The 16,320-nt window shown below is 40.5% G+C and overlaps 1 protein-coding gene across 4 annotated transcripts in view; it reads left to right on the forward strand.

The window, feature by feature from the left end:
- PKP2 (plakophilin 2) overlaps positions 1 to 16,320 on the forward strand; it is a 114,266-nt gene that overhangs the window by 43,856 nt on the left and 54,090 nt on the right. For all 4 annotated transcript variants that reach the window (XM_064369867.1, XM_021673782.2, XM_064369865.1 and 1 more), the window contains exon 5: positions 7,865 to 8,072. In XM_064369867.1, the coding sequence (XP_064225937.1) occupies positions 7,865 to 8,072 (208 nt within the window). The remainder of the gene's footprint in view (positions 1 to 7,864; positions 8,073 to 16,320) is intronic.

Below are 16,320 nucleotides of genomic sequence, written 5' to 3' on the forward strand. Positions count from 1 at the left end.
TCTCAATGTGGTTTTGATTTGCATTTCTCTTATGACCAGTGATGATGAGCATTTTTTCATATGTTTGTTGTCTTCATATGTGTCTTCTTTTGAAAAGCGTCTCTTCATATCCTTCACCCACTTTTGAATGGGCTTGTTTGTTTTTTTCTTGTAAATCTGTTTTAGTTCTTTGTAGATTCTGGATATTAGCCCTTTGTCAGATGGGTAGTTTGCAAAATTTTTTTCCCATTCTGTTGGTTGCTGGTTCACTCTAATGACTGTTTCTTTTGCTGTGCAGAAGCTCTGGAATTTAATTAGATCCCATTTGTCTATTTTGGCTTTTGTTGCCAATGCTTTTGGTGTTTTAGTCATGAAGTCCTTGCCTACGCCTATGTCCTGAATGGTTTTGCCTAGGTTTTCTTCTAGGGTTTTTATGGTGTTAGGTCTTAGGTTTAAGTCTTTAATCCATCTGGAGTTAATTTTAGTGTAAGGTGTCAGGAAGGGGTTCAGTTTCTGCTTTCTGCACATGGCTGGCCAGTTTTCTCAACATCATTTATTAAATAGGGCATCCTTTCCCCATTGCTTGTTATAGTCAGGTTTGTCAAAGATCAGATTGCTGTAGATGTGTGGCGTTGCCTCCGAGGCCTCTGTTCTGTTCCATTGGTCCATATGTCTGTTTTGGTACCAGTACCATGCTGTTTTGATTACTGTAGCCTTCTAGTATAGTTTGAAGTCAGGTAGCATGATGCCTCCAGCTTTGTTCCTTTTGCTTAGAATTGACTTGGTTATGTGGCATCTCTTTTGGTTCCATATGAAGTTTAAGGTGGTTTTTTCCAGTTCTGTGAAGGAGGTCATTGGTAGCTTGATGGGGATAGAGTTGAATCTATAAATTACTTTGGGCAGTATGGCCATTTTCACGATATTGATTCTTCCTAACCATGAGCATGCAATGTTTTTCCATCTGTTTGTGTCCTCTCTTATTTCCTTGAGCAGTGGTTTTTGGTTCTCCTTGAAGAGGTCCTTTACATCCTTTGTTAATTCTATTACTAGGCATTTTATTCTCTTTGTAGCAATTGTGAATGGCAGTTCGTTCTTGATATGTCTCTCTTTAAGTCTGTTATTGGTGTATAGGAATGCTTGTGATTTCTGCACATTGACTTTGTATCCTGAGACTTTTTTGAAGTTGCGTATCAGTTTCAGGATATTTTGGGCTGAGACGATAGGGTCTTCTAAATACACAAAGATGTCGTCTGCAAATAGAGACAATTTGACTTCTTCCTTTCCTAATTGAATACGCTTTATTTCTTTTTCTTGCCTGATTGCTCTGGCTAGAACTTCCAATACTATATTGAATAGGAGTGGTGAGAGAGGGCATCCTTGTCTAGTGCCAGATTTCAAAGGGAATGCTTCCAGTTTTTGCACATTTAGTATGTTATTGGCTGTGGGTTCGTCATAAATAGCTTTTATTATTTTGAGATACGTTCCGCCGATGCCTAGTTTATTGAGGGTTTTTAGCATAAAGGGCTGTTGAATTTTGTGGAAGGCCTTCTCTGCATCTGTTGAGATAATCATGTGGTTTTTGTCTTTGGTTCTGTTTATGTGATGGATTACGTGTTGAACCAGCCTTGCATTCCCGGGATGAAGCCTACTTGATGGATAAGCTTTTTGATGTGCTGTTGCAATCAGTTTGCCAGTATCTTATTGAAGATTTTTGCATCTATGTTCATCATGGATATTGGCCTGTAGTTTTCTTTTCTTGTTGAGTTTCTGCCAGGTTTTGGTATCAGGATAATGTTGGTCTCATAAAATGATTTGGGAAAGATTCCCTCTTTTTGGATAGTTTGGAATAGTATCAGAAGGAGTGGTACCAGCTCTTCTTTGTATGTCTGGTAGAATTCAGCTGTGAACCCATATGGAGCTGGGCTTTTCTTAGTTGGTAGGCTCTTAATTGCTGCATCAATTTCAGCTCTTGTTATTGGTCTATTCAGGGTCTGGACTTCTTCCTGGTTTAGGCTTGGGAGGGTGCAAGTGTCCAGGAATTTATCCATTTCTTCCAGGTTTACTGGTTTATATGCATAGAGTTGTTTGTAGTAATGTCTGATGGTAATTTGTATTTCTGTGGAATCTGTCGTGATATCCCCTTTATCGTTTTTTATTGCATCTGTTTGATTCTTCTGTCTTTTCTTTTTTATTAATCTGGCTAGTGGTCTGACTATTTTGTTGATCTTTTCAAAAAACCAGCTCTTGGATTTATTGATTTTTTGAAGAGTTTTTTGTGTCTCTATCTCCTTCAGTTCTGCTTTGATCTTAGTTATTTCTTGTCTTCTGCTAGCTTTTGAGATTTTTTGATCTTGCTTCTCTAGCTCTTTCCATTTTGATGATAGGGTGTTGATTTTAGATCTTTCCTTGCTTCTCACGTGGGCATTTATTGCTGTATATTTTCCTCTAGACACTGCTTTAAATGTGGCCCAGAGATTCTGGTACGTTATGTCTTCGTTCTTGTTGGTTTCAAAGAACATCTTTATTTCTGCCTTCATTTCATTGTTTATCCAGTCAACATTCAAGAGCCAGTTACTCAGTTTCCATGAAGTTGTACGGTTCTGAGTTAGTTTCTGAGTCCTGAGTTCTAATTTGATTGCACTGTGGTCTGAGAGACTGTTTATTATGATTTCCATTATTTTGCATTTGCTGAGGAGTGATTTACTTCCAATTATGTGGTCAGTTTTAGAGTAGGTGTGATGTGGTGCTGAGAAGAATGTATATTATGTGGATTTGGGGTGGAGAGTTCTGTAGATGTTTATTAGGTTCGCTTGGTCCAGATCTGAGTTCAATTCCTGAATATCCTTGTTAATTTTCTGTCTTGTTGATCTGTCTAATATTGACAGTGGAGTGTTAAAGTCTCCCACTATTATTGTGTGAGAGTCTAAGTCTCTTTGTAGGTCATTAAGAACTTGCTTTATGCATCCGGTTGCTCCTGTATTGGGTGTGTATATATTTAGGATGATTAGCTCTTCTTGTTGCATTGATCCTTTTACTATTATGTAATGCCCTGCTTTGTCTCTTTTGATCTTTCTTGATTTAAAGTCTATTTTATCAGAGACTAGGAATACAACTCCTGGTTTTTTATGTTCTCCATTTGCTTGGTAAATCTTCCTCCATCCCTTTATTTTGGTAATTGCTCATCTTACACAATAATTTCCATGTGACTAATGAGGCATCTGTATGGCTTGTAAAGTGTCTGTCAGCTCTGCCTCTCCCTTGGGTACCTCAACATACGGGTTTGTGACAACCATCAACCAGTCTTTCTCATTGCTGGATGTTTATGACTTCTTATTTTCTACTATTAGAAATGATGTAGTCACTATTTTTGTTAGTATGTGTCTGCATTTCACATTATTTCCCAATAAAGGCTACTAGAAGTGAATGTTTTAAAAGTTTTGACACATATTGCTGCTTGCCTTCTGGAAAGGTTTTGCCAGTTACAGGGAGTGATGAATTCTAATGGGAGGGAAAGCAGAGAGAGGGAGTGACATTTCATAGGGGAGGTGACATTTGAGCTGGATCCCGCAGGATGATTAGGGCTTTGCAGGAGGAAAGGCAGAGTGGGCAGAACCTTCCAGACAGGAAGAAGTGAGAGCTGAGGCTCCAGGGCCAGAGAGAGCCTTTGCCTCAGCAGAGGCCGTGTGTTCCCGGTGCTTATTTGCAACCAGAAGTCCTCATCATTTACTTATTTTATAATTGGCAGGGAAGAGAATCAGAATAAAGCCACAGAGAGAGTTAAAATTCTCATATGTGACTCTGGCCTTTCATGTATTTAGAAACCAACTCAAACGAGTACTTTTTTTAAGTTCTGAAACATTCATGGTAGTTTGTTTCTTTTTTCCTTTTCCCAAAAGAGGGAAAAATACCCCGAGGTTTCAGTGTAATGAGAAACTCAACCAACCTTTCTGGTCCCAGCTTCTTGCCTGATGTTAAGGGACAAGAGCAGCATATTTGACATTGGTCCTAACGCGGATAGGATTCAGCACCTGCCATCTTCTAGTTCAATGCGAGGAGAAGGTCATTAACTTCTTGCATGCCGCAGGATTTATATCCATTTGCTTGATAAAATGGATGAAAGTAACTAAAGTCTATTTTTAAAGCTGGGATAAGTGCCAGACACTAGGGAGTCAAGTTATACAGTAAATAGAGCTGTAGCCGGATTTCAGCCTTTATCTGAGCACTGGGGCGTCTGTAGTTCTCCTTTCCGGGCTAGAGCAAGTGCTGAAAGCCCAGGTGATAAAGGTGACAGGGTAAGGGAGCAGGTCTGAGCTGGGCAGGCTTCCGTAATGCCACTTGTACTAATTCTGTCATTGCAGATTGAATTGCAATATGGCTAGTAAGCCACTTCCCATCATATTTTGAAGAAAGCAACTTCTGAATTAAGTTAATAAAATATTTCTAAAGCTGCCAAAATACCTCAGGACAATAGGATTTTCTTTTTTTTTTTTTTTTTGAGACGGAGTTTCGCTCTTGATACCCAGGCTGGAGCGCAATGGCGCGATCTCGGCTTACCGCAATCTCCGCCTCCTGGGTTCAGGCAATTCTCCTGCCTCAGCCTCCTGAGTAGCTGGGATTACAGGCACGCGCCACCGTGCCCAGCTAATTTTTTGTATTAGTAGAGACGGGGTTTCACCATGTTGACCAGGATGGTCTCGATCTCTTGACCTCGTGATCCACCCGCCTCGGCCTCCCAAAGTGCTGGGATTACAGGCTTGAGCCACCGCGCCCGGCCAGGATTTTCTTTTTGCATCTGTTATATATACTGTTACTGGGAAGATTTGGTCCATCTGGCATTTAGGAAGCTTATAAAAGTATGAATTTTTATTATAAACTTATATTTTCTCAAAAACCTTAAAGGCAATGTGGCATGGTAACAGAATAACAGATCTCACTCAGAAGACATGGGTATGTATCCCACAGTGCTATTTTGCCAGTCAAAGCCTTTCATTCTGCAATTTAACTTATTAAAAGGAGGAAGCCAGCCGGGCGTGGTGGCTCATGCCTGTAACCCCAGCCCTTTGGGAGGCCAAGGTAGGCAAGTCACTTGAGGTCAGGAATTCAAGACCAGCCTAGCCAACCTGGCAAAACCCTGTCTCGACTAAAAATGCAAAACTTAGCTGGGCGTGGTAGCGCACACCTGTAATCCCAGCACAGGGAGGCTGAGTGAGGCAGGAGAATTGCTTGAACCCAGGGGGCAGAGGTCGCAATGGACCAAGATTGCGCCACTGCACTCCAGCCTGAGCGACAGAGTGAGCCTCCGTCTAAAAAAAAAAGTATGAATTTACCTTAAAACCATACCATGAAATTAAAACTAGGGAATTAGGGAAACATGAATTACAGATTGTTTTAACATAAATTGTGTGGCGTTTTTTTGTTGTTGTTTTTTGTTTTTGCTTTTAAGGAAGTGTAATACAGGTTAAGTATCGCTTATCCGAAATGCTTGGGGCCACAAGTATTTTGAATTACTCCCTTGGACCATTTATGTGAGCTTTCAAAAAGTCTCAGATTTTGAAGTGTTTCAGATTTCAGATTTTCAGATAGGGATACTCAGCCTGTAATGGGAATAGATGAAGTGATCAGATAGATAATCTGTTGGACTAGGTTTACTTGACAGCTAAGAAATCTTTATCATATATTTAAATGGCTTTAGATACAGTCCAACAAAATTGCTGTAGCCACTTGTTCTGCAAATGTCTCCTCAGAAGGGAGCTAGCAAGTGGAAGTATTATTCCTTATTACGGCCAGTGAAGCCTTAAAGGAATCGAGAGTACTTTCTTTTTAAGTTTCTTGCAATCTATTAATTAGATAATATATATAAAACTCCTAACACTGTACTGACACTTTTTTTATTTTTTGTTGAGATAGAGTCTCACTCTCTCCCCCAGGCTGGAGTGCAGTGGTGCAATCTTGGCTCACTGCAACCTCCGCCTCCCGGGTTCAAGCAATTCTCCTGCCTCAGCCTCCCGAGTAGCTGGGACTATAGGCATGCACCACCATGCTCAGCTAATTTTTTTTTTTTTTTTTTTTTTTTTTTTGTATTTTTAGTAGAGACGGGGTTTCACCATGTTGGCCAGGATGGTCTCGATCTCTTGACCTCGTGATCCGCCCACCTCAGCCTCCCAAAGTGCTGGGATTACAGGTGTGACCCACTGCACCCAGCCTATACTGACACTTCTTAGAAGTAGGAGGGAGAGGAGTTGTAATTTTTGCTTTATTATGATGATTGTGATTATTATCAACTGCACCCAGCCTATACTGACACTTCTTAGAAGTAGGAGGGAGAGGAGTTGTAATTTTTGCTTTATTATGATGATTGTGATTATTATCATTCTATTATTTTTATTATTTAGATTATTTTATAATTCTTATATTTATTTCTCCGTTTCTAGTCTTTTCTCCAGTCCTGTCAAAGGAATACGTAATATTGGAGGGCAGTGTCCTAAATACCGTTGATCTGTCTATGAAAGGGAGGCTGGAGCCTTATACATAGAAAATTTGCAAATATGCCCCAGGCCAGGTGTGCAGCTCTCCCTGGAGCATAAACTGCTGGCAGTTAGGGTGTCCTTCCTAAGTGACAAACTCCATTCAAAAGGGAAGCTCATGCCCATTCATAAAAACTTATTTCCTCCAAAATTTTGCATTAAGATAGTGAAAATGAGATCTTTACCAACAGCTCTTGCCAACTTAAAAGTTTCAAAATCAGATGTGAATGGAAGCCTATGAGAAGGAAAGCCTTCAGTCTATAACCTAATATTTTATTTCACCAACCCTGTGTCTACCTTCTAATATATATATATGAAATGGAGTCTCAGGTCCCGCAGGCTGGAATGCAGTGGCACAATCTCAACTCACTGCAACCTCTACCTCCCGGGTTCAAGCGATTCTCCCTCCTCAGCCTCCCGAGTAGCTGAGATTATAGGTGTGTGCCACCACACCCAGCTAATTTTTGTATTTCTAATAGAGACAGGGTTTTGCCATGTTGACCAGGCTGGTCTCGAACTCCTGACCTCAGATGATCTACCCGCCTCGGCCTCCCAAAGTGCTAGGATTACAGTCGGCCTGATTTCTTTAGATAATATTTTCAGACTAAAACAAAAAATCTCCTTGCTAAAATTAGGATTATTTGGCCCCTTCTTACATACCCGTAAGTTTTAGAATTTAAACCATCAATTTGTTTCCCATTCCTGATTGTGCCCTTTCTCTAATAGCATGCACTTTCTTACGTATTTGAATAGAAGGAGTATTTCTTAAATAACACATGTTAAAGTGTAAAGTTATGTTATCTGCTTAAAGTGCTTGCATAAGTTTTATAAGTCTTTTAAAATAGTGCAATCGATTATAAGAATTTAGGGTTAGTTTGCATTACTACTGAGGTTGACACGGTAAATGCGTTTTTACTTCTACTATTGATGAAGGTGATACTGTTCATTTCATATGAACTATAAAGTTTTATCTTAGGAAAAACTTACGTAATTTTGAATTCTTTCATAAACCTTTCCTTACTGCCTAGATTCCCAGTTCTCTTCATTTTTGTTATGCTCCAAGCTTTCATCACTTAACTCTATTTAACTAATATCTATGCACCCTTTCTCACTCTATCTCCCCCTTCACTTATTTCATAGGCTTCAGTCTTAACTTCCCAAATTTACCGTCAGTTCCTTGATAACAGATACTGCCTTATAGCTGGGGTATGTTCTACAGCAAGAGTCTCAGTTGTGCTACACATAGTTATTGATGAAGAAAGGTTAAAATCAGCATCAGTGAACTTCATCTGTTCGTGTTACATTGATCTTGATGCCACATCAAAATTAATATTAGAAATATGCATCTCCTTCTTCCTTAGGTTAACCAGCTTCGTGGCATCCCCAAGCTTCTGCAGCTCCTGAAAGTTCAGAACGAAGATGTTCAGCGAGCTGCGTGTGGGGCCTTGAGAAACTTAGTATTTGAAGACAATGACAACAAATTGGAGGTGGCTGAACTAAACGGGGTACCTCGGCTGCTGCAGGTGCTGAAGCAAACCAGAGACCTGGAGACGAAAAAGCAAATAACAGGTAGTGCTTACTGAACATTGAAGAACGTGACACATTTGCACCCCAGCCAGATGCCTCCTGTTATCTCTTTTTCTTGAGTTTCCTAGAGCAAATGACTGCTGGGCTCATTGTTATGCTAGAGGTGGCTTTAAAGGAACATTGTTACTTGCTGGCTTAGACTCTAGATTTCAGCCATATTTGAATTCCTGGTTTGTTTGTTTTTTTTTTAGATGGAGCTTTGCCCTGTCACCCAGGCTGAATTGCAGTGGTGTAATCTCGGATCACTGTAACCTCCACCTCCTGGGTTCAAGCAATTCTCTTGCCTCAGTTTCCTGAGTAGCTAGGATTATAGGCATGTACCACCATACCCGGCTGTTTTTTGAATTTTCAGTAGAGACGGGGTTTCACCATGTTGGCCAGGCTGGTCTCAAACTCCTGACCTCATGATCTGCCCACCTCAGCCTCCCAAAATGCTGGGATTACACGCATGAGCCACTGCACCCAACCTGAATTGTTTTTTTCTGAAGGGGAAAATATTCTGTGGCTTTTGCTTAATATTCTTAATTAGAAACTCTGTGCACCTTCGACTAACTGTCTTTCAAACAACTTCTTGACGAGACAATTCTGCTTAAATTCACTGCCAGCCCGCTTTGTAGTTTAAGAACGCGTAGGGTTTCACTGTTATCCAGGAGGCCCAAACCTTCAAAAGAAACTGACAAGAACCATACCCACTTGTTTTTATTATTTACTCAACAACCAGCTTGCTGAATCTGTAGAAAAAGAAATGAAATGGAGTGTCACATAGTTTTCCAGTGTGGAAGATCAATTTAATCAAATATTAGAAACTATTTTTTCCAACCTTTCCATCACCTGGACTGCTCTCAGTACCACGTCCTTAGCTCACTGTAATCCTAAAGAAAGAAGAAAAAAATAAAGTAACTGGTTATGTTCATTTTTAATTCTCTACTTCACATTTTTGTTGAAACACTGATTTGAGCAAATAAATATCTCCCTTTTTATGCAATGAATTGGAGAGATGGAATAATCAGATAGAATTAAAGCAGCAATGTTAGTAATATATCCTGTAAGCATGGAGAGAGGGAGCTAGTTTCATTTAAATGAATAGTCATATGAGAAAGGAGAAAACGATTCATTGATGTCCCAGAATAAACCACTCTCCCTGCCGTCACCATCAGCTCTCTGCTTGTGCTCCCTGCACACAGTACAAAGAGTACAGGAGGGGCTGGGGGCAGTAGCTCACACCTGTAGTTCCACACTTTGAGAGGCCAAGGTAGGAGAATTCCTTGAGCCCAGGAGTTTGAGACCAGCCTGGGCAACATAGTAGGACCCTGTCTCTACAAAAAATAAAGAATTAGCTGGGCATGGTAGTGGTGTGTGTCTGTAGTCTCAGCTACTCGGGATGCTGAGGAGGGAGGATTGACTCCACGAGGCTGGTGCACTGAGCCGTGATTGCACTGCTGCGCTCCAGCCTGGACAACAGAGTGAGACCTTACCTCAAAAAAATTTAAAAAGATTGCAGGAGGTATTACTGAGTGCAATCATCAGTAAATTTTTATTAAACATCTTCAATGTCTCAGTGATATATGGACATTTTCTAACTTAATTATCACAAAAACCGTGGGTTTCTAGGTATTATCAGGTTTAGGAAAGCAGTGCTCAAAGAATATACATCACAGCAGAGGTGTTTTGGGTTTTTTTTGAATATACATCACAGCAGAGGTTTTTTGTTTTTTTTTTTTGTTTTTGTTTCTGTTTTTTTGTTTTGTTTTGTTTTGTTTTGTTTTGCTAGGTATAATAGTTGACAGTGTTGGGATAAACACTTTTAAAGGAAGTACTCCATAAATATTGTTCTAAATTGAATATGTTTTGCTCTTCTACCTTCTTCATTTAGTTTTATAATAGATGTACTTTTTCTATACAGATTTTGTTACTATGTTATCTCTACTTTGTATCTTAAAATATCACATTTTGAAGTATTTATTTTGGATTTGGGGTTATATGTGCAAGTGTGTCACATGGGTATATTGCGTGATGCCGAGGTTTGGGATACAAATGGTCTCGTCACCCAGGTACTCAGCATAGTACCCAGTAGATAGGTTTTCAACCCTTGCCGCATCCTTTCCTCCCTCTTTTATTAGACCCCAGTATCTATTGTTTTCATCTTTATGTCCATGTTTACCCAACGTTTAGCTCCTGTTTGTAAGTGAGAATATGTGGTATTTGATTTTTTGTCTTTGCATTAATTTGCTTAGGATGATCACCTCTAGCTGTATACATGTTGCTAAATGTTATATTTTAAATTCTGATATATTTTAATTTTATAAAACTACGTGAGGTCCCATGCTACCTCTTCCCAGTGTTCTATCACGTCCCGTGAGGGATTTCTTTTCACATCCGTGATTTGTGTTAAAGTAAAGTGATTCCATTTATTCAACCAATATTTACAGAGCAGCTTCAGAGGTCAGGCACTGAGAACCACAGCCTAGGGAGGGTGTGGATTTTGTTTTTTGTTTTGTTGTTGTTGTTGTTTGTTCGTTTTTAAAGGATGGGGATCTCACTGTGCTGCCGAGGCTGGTCTCCAGGGCTCATGAGATCCTCCTGCCTCAGCCTCCTGCGGAGCAGTGACTATAGACACACGCCACTGCACCCACATTGGATTTTGTTTTTCCATCTACTAGTTTTATAGTCAGGAAATACTTCCCGAAGGGGTTATGTTTCATTGTGGACCTTAAAAGAGGAATGGGCTTTCAATTGGTATTTTGAAGGAGAATGAAAGTTATTCCTGGCAAAATGAGCATCACTAGCAAGGAAACGAGGCAGAAAGCAGCTAGCTGCTGCCATAGCTGCCGCCATTTAGAGGAAACTCGGAAATAGAGTTATTTGGAGTTAGGATGCATGGTAGTTAGCTTGGGAAGTAAGTGTGTGTGTGTGTGTGTGTGTGTGTGTGTGTGTGTGTGTCAAGGGAACAAGCCATTGAACACGTTTCCTCTTCTCCTGCATAGGCGAAGAAATTCTGTGATGTTGATGCCATAGAAACCATTCAGGCATCATTAGATCATCCATAGAGTTGATGAATGGAAGCTGATTGTGCAACACCCAGGATTTCTAGTATAAGCCAAACATCCCCACTGGAGGGTGTTCAGTACATGCTAACTGAACCAAACAGACATTTGAACATTTGATACAAATCCTTCTAAGTTACTCCCTTTGGCTCTACTAATAGAATAGCAAAATAAGGGCTTTCTGGGCCTCAGAAATAAATTGTTAACCTCATATAGACATGTTTATATCTTTGTTTAGAAACACAAAGAAGGTAAGTGTATATGTGAATCTTAGTGGTCCGTTTCTTAGACCGTTTTTCTTTTCCTTTAAGCCCCCCCATTACGTGTTGGTCACTAAGCTAGAGCTTTGTATTTTTTATCCCTGTTTCTCCTGACAACTCTATAAGAGGTGGGAGCACAGCTGGTGATTTACATATGATCAGTGTGAGACTCAGAGGGCTTAAGTAAACTGCCCAAGGTTGCATAACTAGTAAAGAACAAAGCCCAGGTTTGAACCTAGTAGTATCTGAGTGTTACTTCTTTTGGGGCATATGATGACTCATTTGTATAGTTTTTGAGAAGGGTCCTGTCTTTGAGACTCTGATCAGTCTCATTCCTCTTTGACCCTTCCTCTCTCTTCTTGTCTCTGCCTTGGCTCAAGCTGCCTTCATCTCTCGCTTGACTCCCACAGTAGTAGCCTCTTACCTAGCCACTGGGATTCAGTATTGCACATTGCCAGCCTGTCCTCCATTCTGCTTCTAGTGATGCCTTTCTAATAAAAATACTGTCCCACTGTGCTCCCTGCTGCCCGTGAGATGAAGCCCATACTCTGTAATATCCCACACAAAGATGTTACGATGTGAGTCTGATGATTATTGGCAGCAGGGTCTCCTCTCATCTTCAAACCCAAGTTCTGAAACCCTAGAGAACGCACTGGTCTGCCCCAGGTCTGTCTTCTGTCTTGGTGTCTGTCTCTGCTGCTGTGTTGAAGTAGAATCCTTTTGCACACTTAGACCGCCTGGGGAGCCCACTCATCCTTCAATGGTTGGCTCAACTTACCTGAAGCATGTCAATTGCAATCTACTTTATTCTCAGTTCCCTCCCAACTTTCGGCAAAGTGCTGAAGAGAGGGGCTTCTCTGAGCTACCTTTGTATTCTTTCATATTACGTTGCCACTTCTGCTATGCCTGTGGATTTAATTGCAGAATGAACTGTGGGGCTCATGTTAGTTTCTCGACAACTGTGGCTGTCTGACCAAATGTGAGAAAGAGTCTTCTGGCCTGGAAATACCTAGAATACACACCAATAAGAGAGTCAGGTGTGTTTTAAGATAAGACCTTGATTTTTCTAGCCAAAATATACAAAATGAACCATCTGTTTCTACACATGAACAAGAAGTTTAGCATCACTGGGAAAGGATCTAAACTCACTGACTTTTCTGCCATTTCCAGTACTAGCCTGGGATCTTCTCTTCCAATGAAAGAACTTCAGGTTCAGACACCCCCACTCCCCCTTCCCTGTGAGATTGTTCTTTTCTGCCTTGCTCAGTGAGTGTGGTAGTGTTCCCTTAATTGAAATGAGAACAGCACATCTTAGTCTCAGAAGTTCATCTTCAAGGTCACTGAGTAGTGAGTATTTGCTGGGGTGAGCAGGATAGACCTTGGATTAAAACAGACAAGTCATGGTAAGAGTACAGCAGGGGTCCTTATCCGTCTTTCATTACACATGAAAGAGTCAGGGGTGATTGTCAGTGAAATGTGTTGAAACTGCATATTAATCTCTGCATATTTTATAAAAGTACTTAATTGGATTGCTGTATTTTAATAAAATACTCAATGTTTCGTTATAAAATATGCATTATGCACTTTCTTTAGGTATTTGTATGTTATTTTATTCTGCATTCATAATGTGTAACAAGATACCCTGGGTTTATATACAATTTGGAATACATGCCCTTTTCAATGATCTGATATTCCAGATAATATTTGCAAAATTTAGGTGAAAGGAGGAGTATATCTATGCAAGAGAAATTGTAAAAAAAAAAAAAAAAAAAAAAAATTTCCTCCCACTCTCTGACCACTTTGAAAAACACAGATAAAAAGAACCCATTTTCTTTCCTGTCCTTGTCCGAGGGGTCACTGTCATCATCTTTTCCCTCACATTCTTTTTCACTGAAGATAGGGATTTATTTAATCATAAAATTTGTAAGTTTTGCTGCCTAAGTGTCAATGCAGATTTGTTAAATTCCTATATTTTCTGTCCTAGAGGTTATTATTATTATTTTGAGACACTCTCACTCTGTCGCCCAGGCTGGAGTGCAGTGGCACAATCTTGGCTCACTGCAATCTCCACCTCCCATGTTCAAGCAATTCTTCTGCGGCAGCCTTCTGAGTAGCTGGTACTACAGGCAGCCACCATGCTCATCTAACTTTTTTTATTTTTTTAGTAGAGATGGCATTTCACCATATTGGCCAGGCTGGTCCCGAACTCCTAACCTCATGATTCACCTGACTCAGTCTCCCAAAGTGCTGGGATTACAGGTGTGAGCCACTGCGCCTAGCCAAGGTCATTATTATTAAACATATGTTGTAATATCTAAGATCCCTTTTCTGGTTAGCTGTTTTTTGCAAACATCACCGTTGAGAATAAATTTCTGGATAATGGAGTTATCATTGTCTCTTATAATTGATAATTATTCAGATTATATCCCTTAACAGAGTCCAGGTCCCTTTGTTTTTGGCTAGAATGAGAGCCTCATGGTAGACAATTACAGGCAGACAGACCATCTGCAACAAAGAACTATCCTAGTAGACATTAAGACACTATGAATAAGTTGTTGAAGATGAGACACATGAAAACCCAAATCACAAATATTATATTAGCTAATCCAGAATCTGATCATTGAAAGGACGTCTATTCAGAATCATCTAGTCCATTGGTTTCCTCATGCCCGAAAGTGGAATCATTTTTTTAAAATCTAAGTTCCTGGCTGGGCGCAGTGGCTCACGCCTGTAATCCCAGTACTTTGGGAGGCCGAGGCAGGTGGATCATGAGTTCAAGAGATCGAGACCATCCTGGCCAACATGTGAAACCCTGTCTCTACTAAAAATACAAAAATTAGCTGGGCTTGGTGGCGCACGCCTATAATCCCAGCTACTTGGGAGGCTGAAGCAGGAGAATCACTTGAATCCAGGGGGTGGAGGCTGCGGTGAGCCAAGATATGCCACTGCATTCCAGCCTGGCAACAGAGAAGACTCCATCTCAAAAAATAAAATAAAATAAAAGTTCCTGAACTCCATCCTGAGATTCTGGCTCAGCAAATTTGGGGCATGGCCCAAGACTGTGAGCCTGTTTTGTCATTTGGAAACTGCTCATCTAGTCTTAACATAATTTCAGGGTAAAAGCCGTTGTCTACTTTCTGATAAGGGATAAGCTAATTTTTAGTCCCTCCAGTGCCAGAGCTGGATCTTTCGAGTAGGTCCTTCTGTTTTCTTCAAAGCTCTCTTAGAAGTTTATACTTTCAGTGAGCCAAAATCTCCGTCCTTAGAATTGCCACTCACCGGTTCTGGTTTTGCTTCCTCTAGTCATAGAAAATGATATCTAGCTGTTTAAATTTGCATTTCTTTAGTTACTAGACACCATGGATTCCTGTGTACATCAGCTCCTAATAATATCTGTTGCTTCTGTGTTATGTACTTTCCCAATTTTTCTACTGGTGTGTCATTTTTTATTGATTTATAAGAACTCTATATTAAGAATATTAACCCTTTATCTCATATTGCCTGTATTTTCCCAGTTAGTAGTTGGTAACTCACTGGTTTTTTGTGAGGGTGTGTGTATAAGCATATGTAATCCTGAATCTCTATCAAACATCTTAGTTCTTTCGCAGCTTTCATGCCATCCAGAAATTTGACAGGCATGACATTTCTATGCAAAATCCTATATTAGAAATTCTAAAATTATACTGAAACTTCCAAAATCATAGACTTTTGTAGAAATAATGGAGCATGCCAAGCTCTAAAGGATATTGACTATTGCAGGAAAATTCCACTCCCTTTGTTCCAATTAATCCTCTCTGGTTTTTATTGTAAGATGTTCTTTTCCTTTGAGTGCCCTGTGTGGTCCTTTTTAAAAGGAGGAAATGTCATTATGCTTCACATTCTTAAGCTTCTGGCAGGCAGAGACTATTAATTTGTTTGCTTATTTAGAACTAAAGAATCTTTTTTTTCCCCTTCATTTCTCTCTCCTTTCTAACTTGCTTCTGTAGCTTAGTAACCAAAATCCAACCTCAGACTTGCCTTTAAATTGTTTTCAGCCACCTTCTGAGTTTTATTTTATCTGTCCCTCTTCCAGGGCGTCTTGAGGAGAAGTGGGAGGAATGAAGTCATTATGTTACAAAACCTTTGGCTGAGGAACACTCCTCCTGACTAACCCCAAATGCTAGTTTGATCAGGAGAAGACCTCCTCATAAGCCAGAAATCGAGTCCTTACAAGACACCAGACCCGGTGTCACTGTATCTAACGGACGCTATGTGTAGGCTCCAGTGGAAATCCGGTTACTGTTTCAAAAAGCAGCTACCTGTGCACAGCAGAAGCAAACTGTTTAAGCCCAGAAGACTGCATGAAGCCTAATGTGTTCTAATTGGTTGGACCAAATATAAGTATGCTGAGTAATTACCAAGCTTTAACTATACAGACTGTTGTTTCAGAGGTGATGATCGCCCCATAGTTCAGCCAAGTCCGCCACATTTGCTGTGTTCATGAAGGAGCCTGCCCTGAGTACCCATGCTTCCTCTTTCCTTTGCACAGACCACACAGTCAATTTAAGAAGTAGGAATTGCTGGGCTGGGCGCAGTGGCTCACACCTGTAACCCAAGCACTTTGGGAGGCCGAGGCGGGTGGATCAGCAGGTGAAGAGTTTGAGACCAGCCTGGCAAACTGGTGAAACCCCATCTCTAGTAAGAATACAAAAATTAGCCAGGCCTGGTGGTGTGCGTGTAATCCCAGCTACTTAGGAGGTTGAGGCAGGAGAATTGCTTGAACCTGAGAAGCGGAGGTTGCAGTGATCTGAGACCACGCCACTGCACTCCAGCATGGCTGACAGAGCAAGACTCCGTCTCAGGAGAAAAAAAAAGAAGTAGGAATTGTTGACTGGGTGTGAAGAGGATAGGGTAGAAAGGGAAAAGTCATCCCTTCTCTTTCTGCCC

Source organism: Aotus nancymaae, unplaced genomic scaffold, assembly GCF_030222135.1.
Source record: "Aotus nancymaae isolate 86718 unplaced genomic scaffold, 86718_ANA_hifiasm-v0.15.2.pri h1tg000092l, whole genome shotgun sequence".
NCBI lineage: Eukaryota > Metazoa > Chordata > Mammalia > Primates > Aotidae > Aotus > Aotus nancymaae.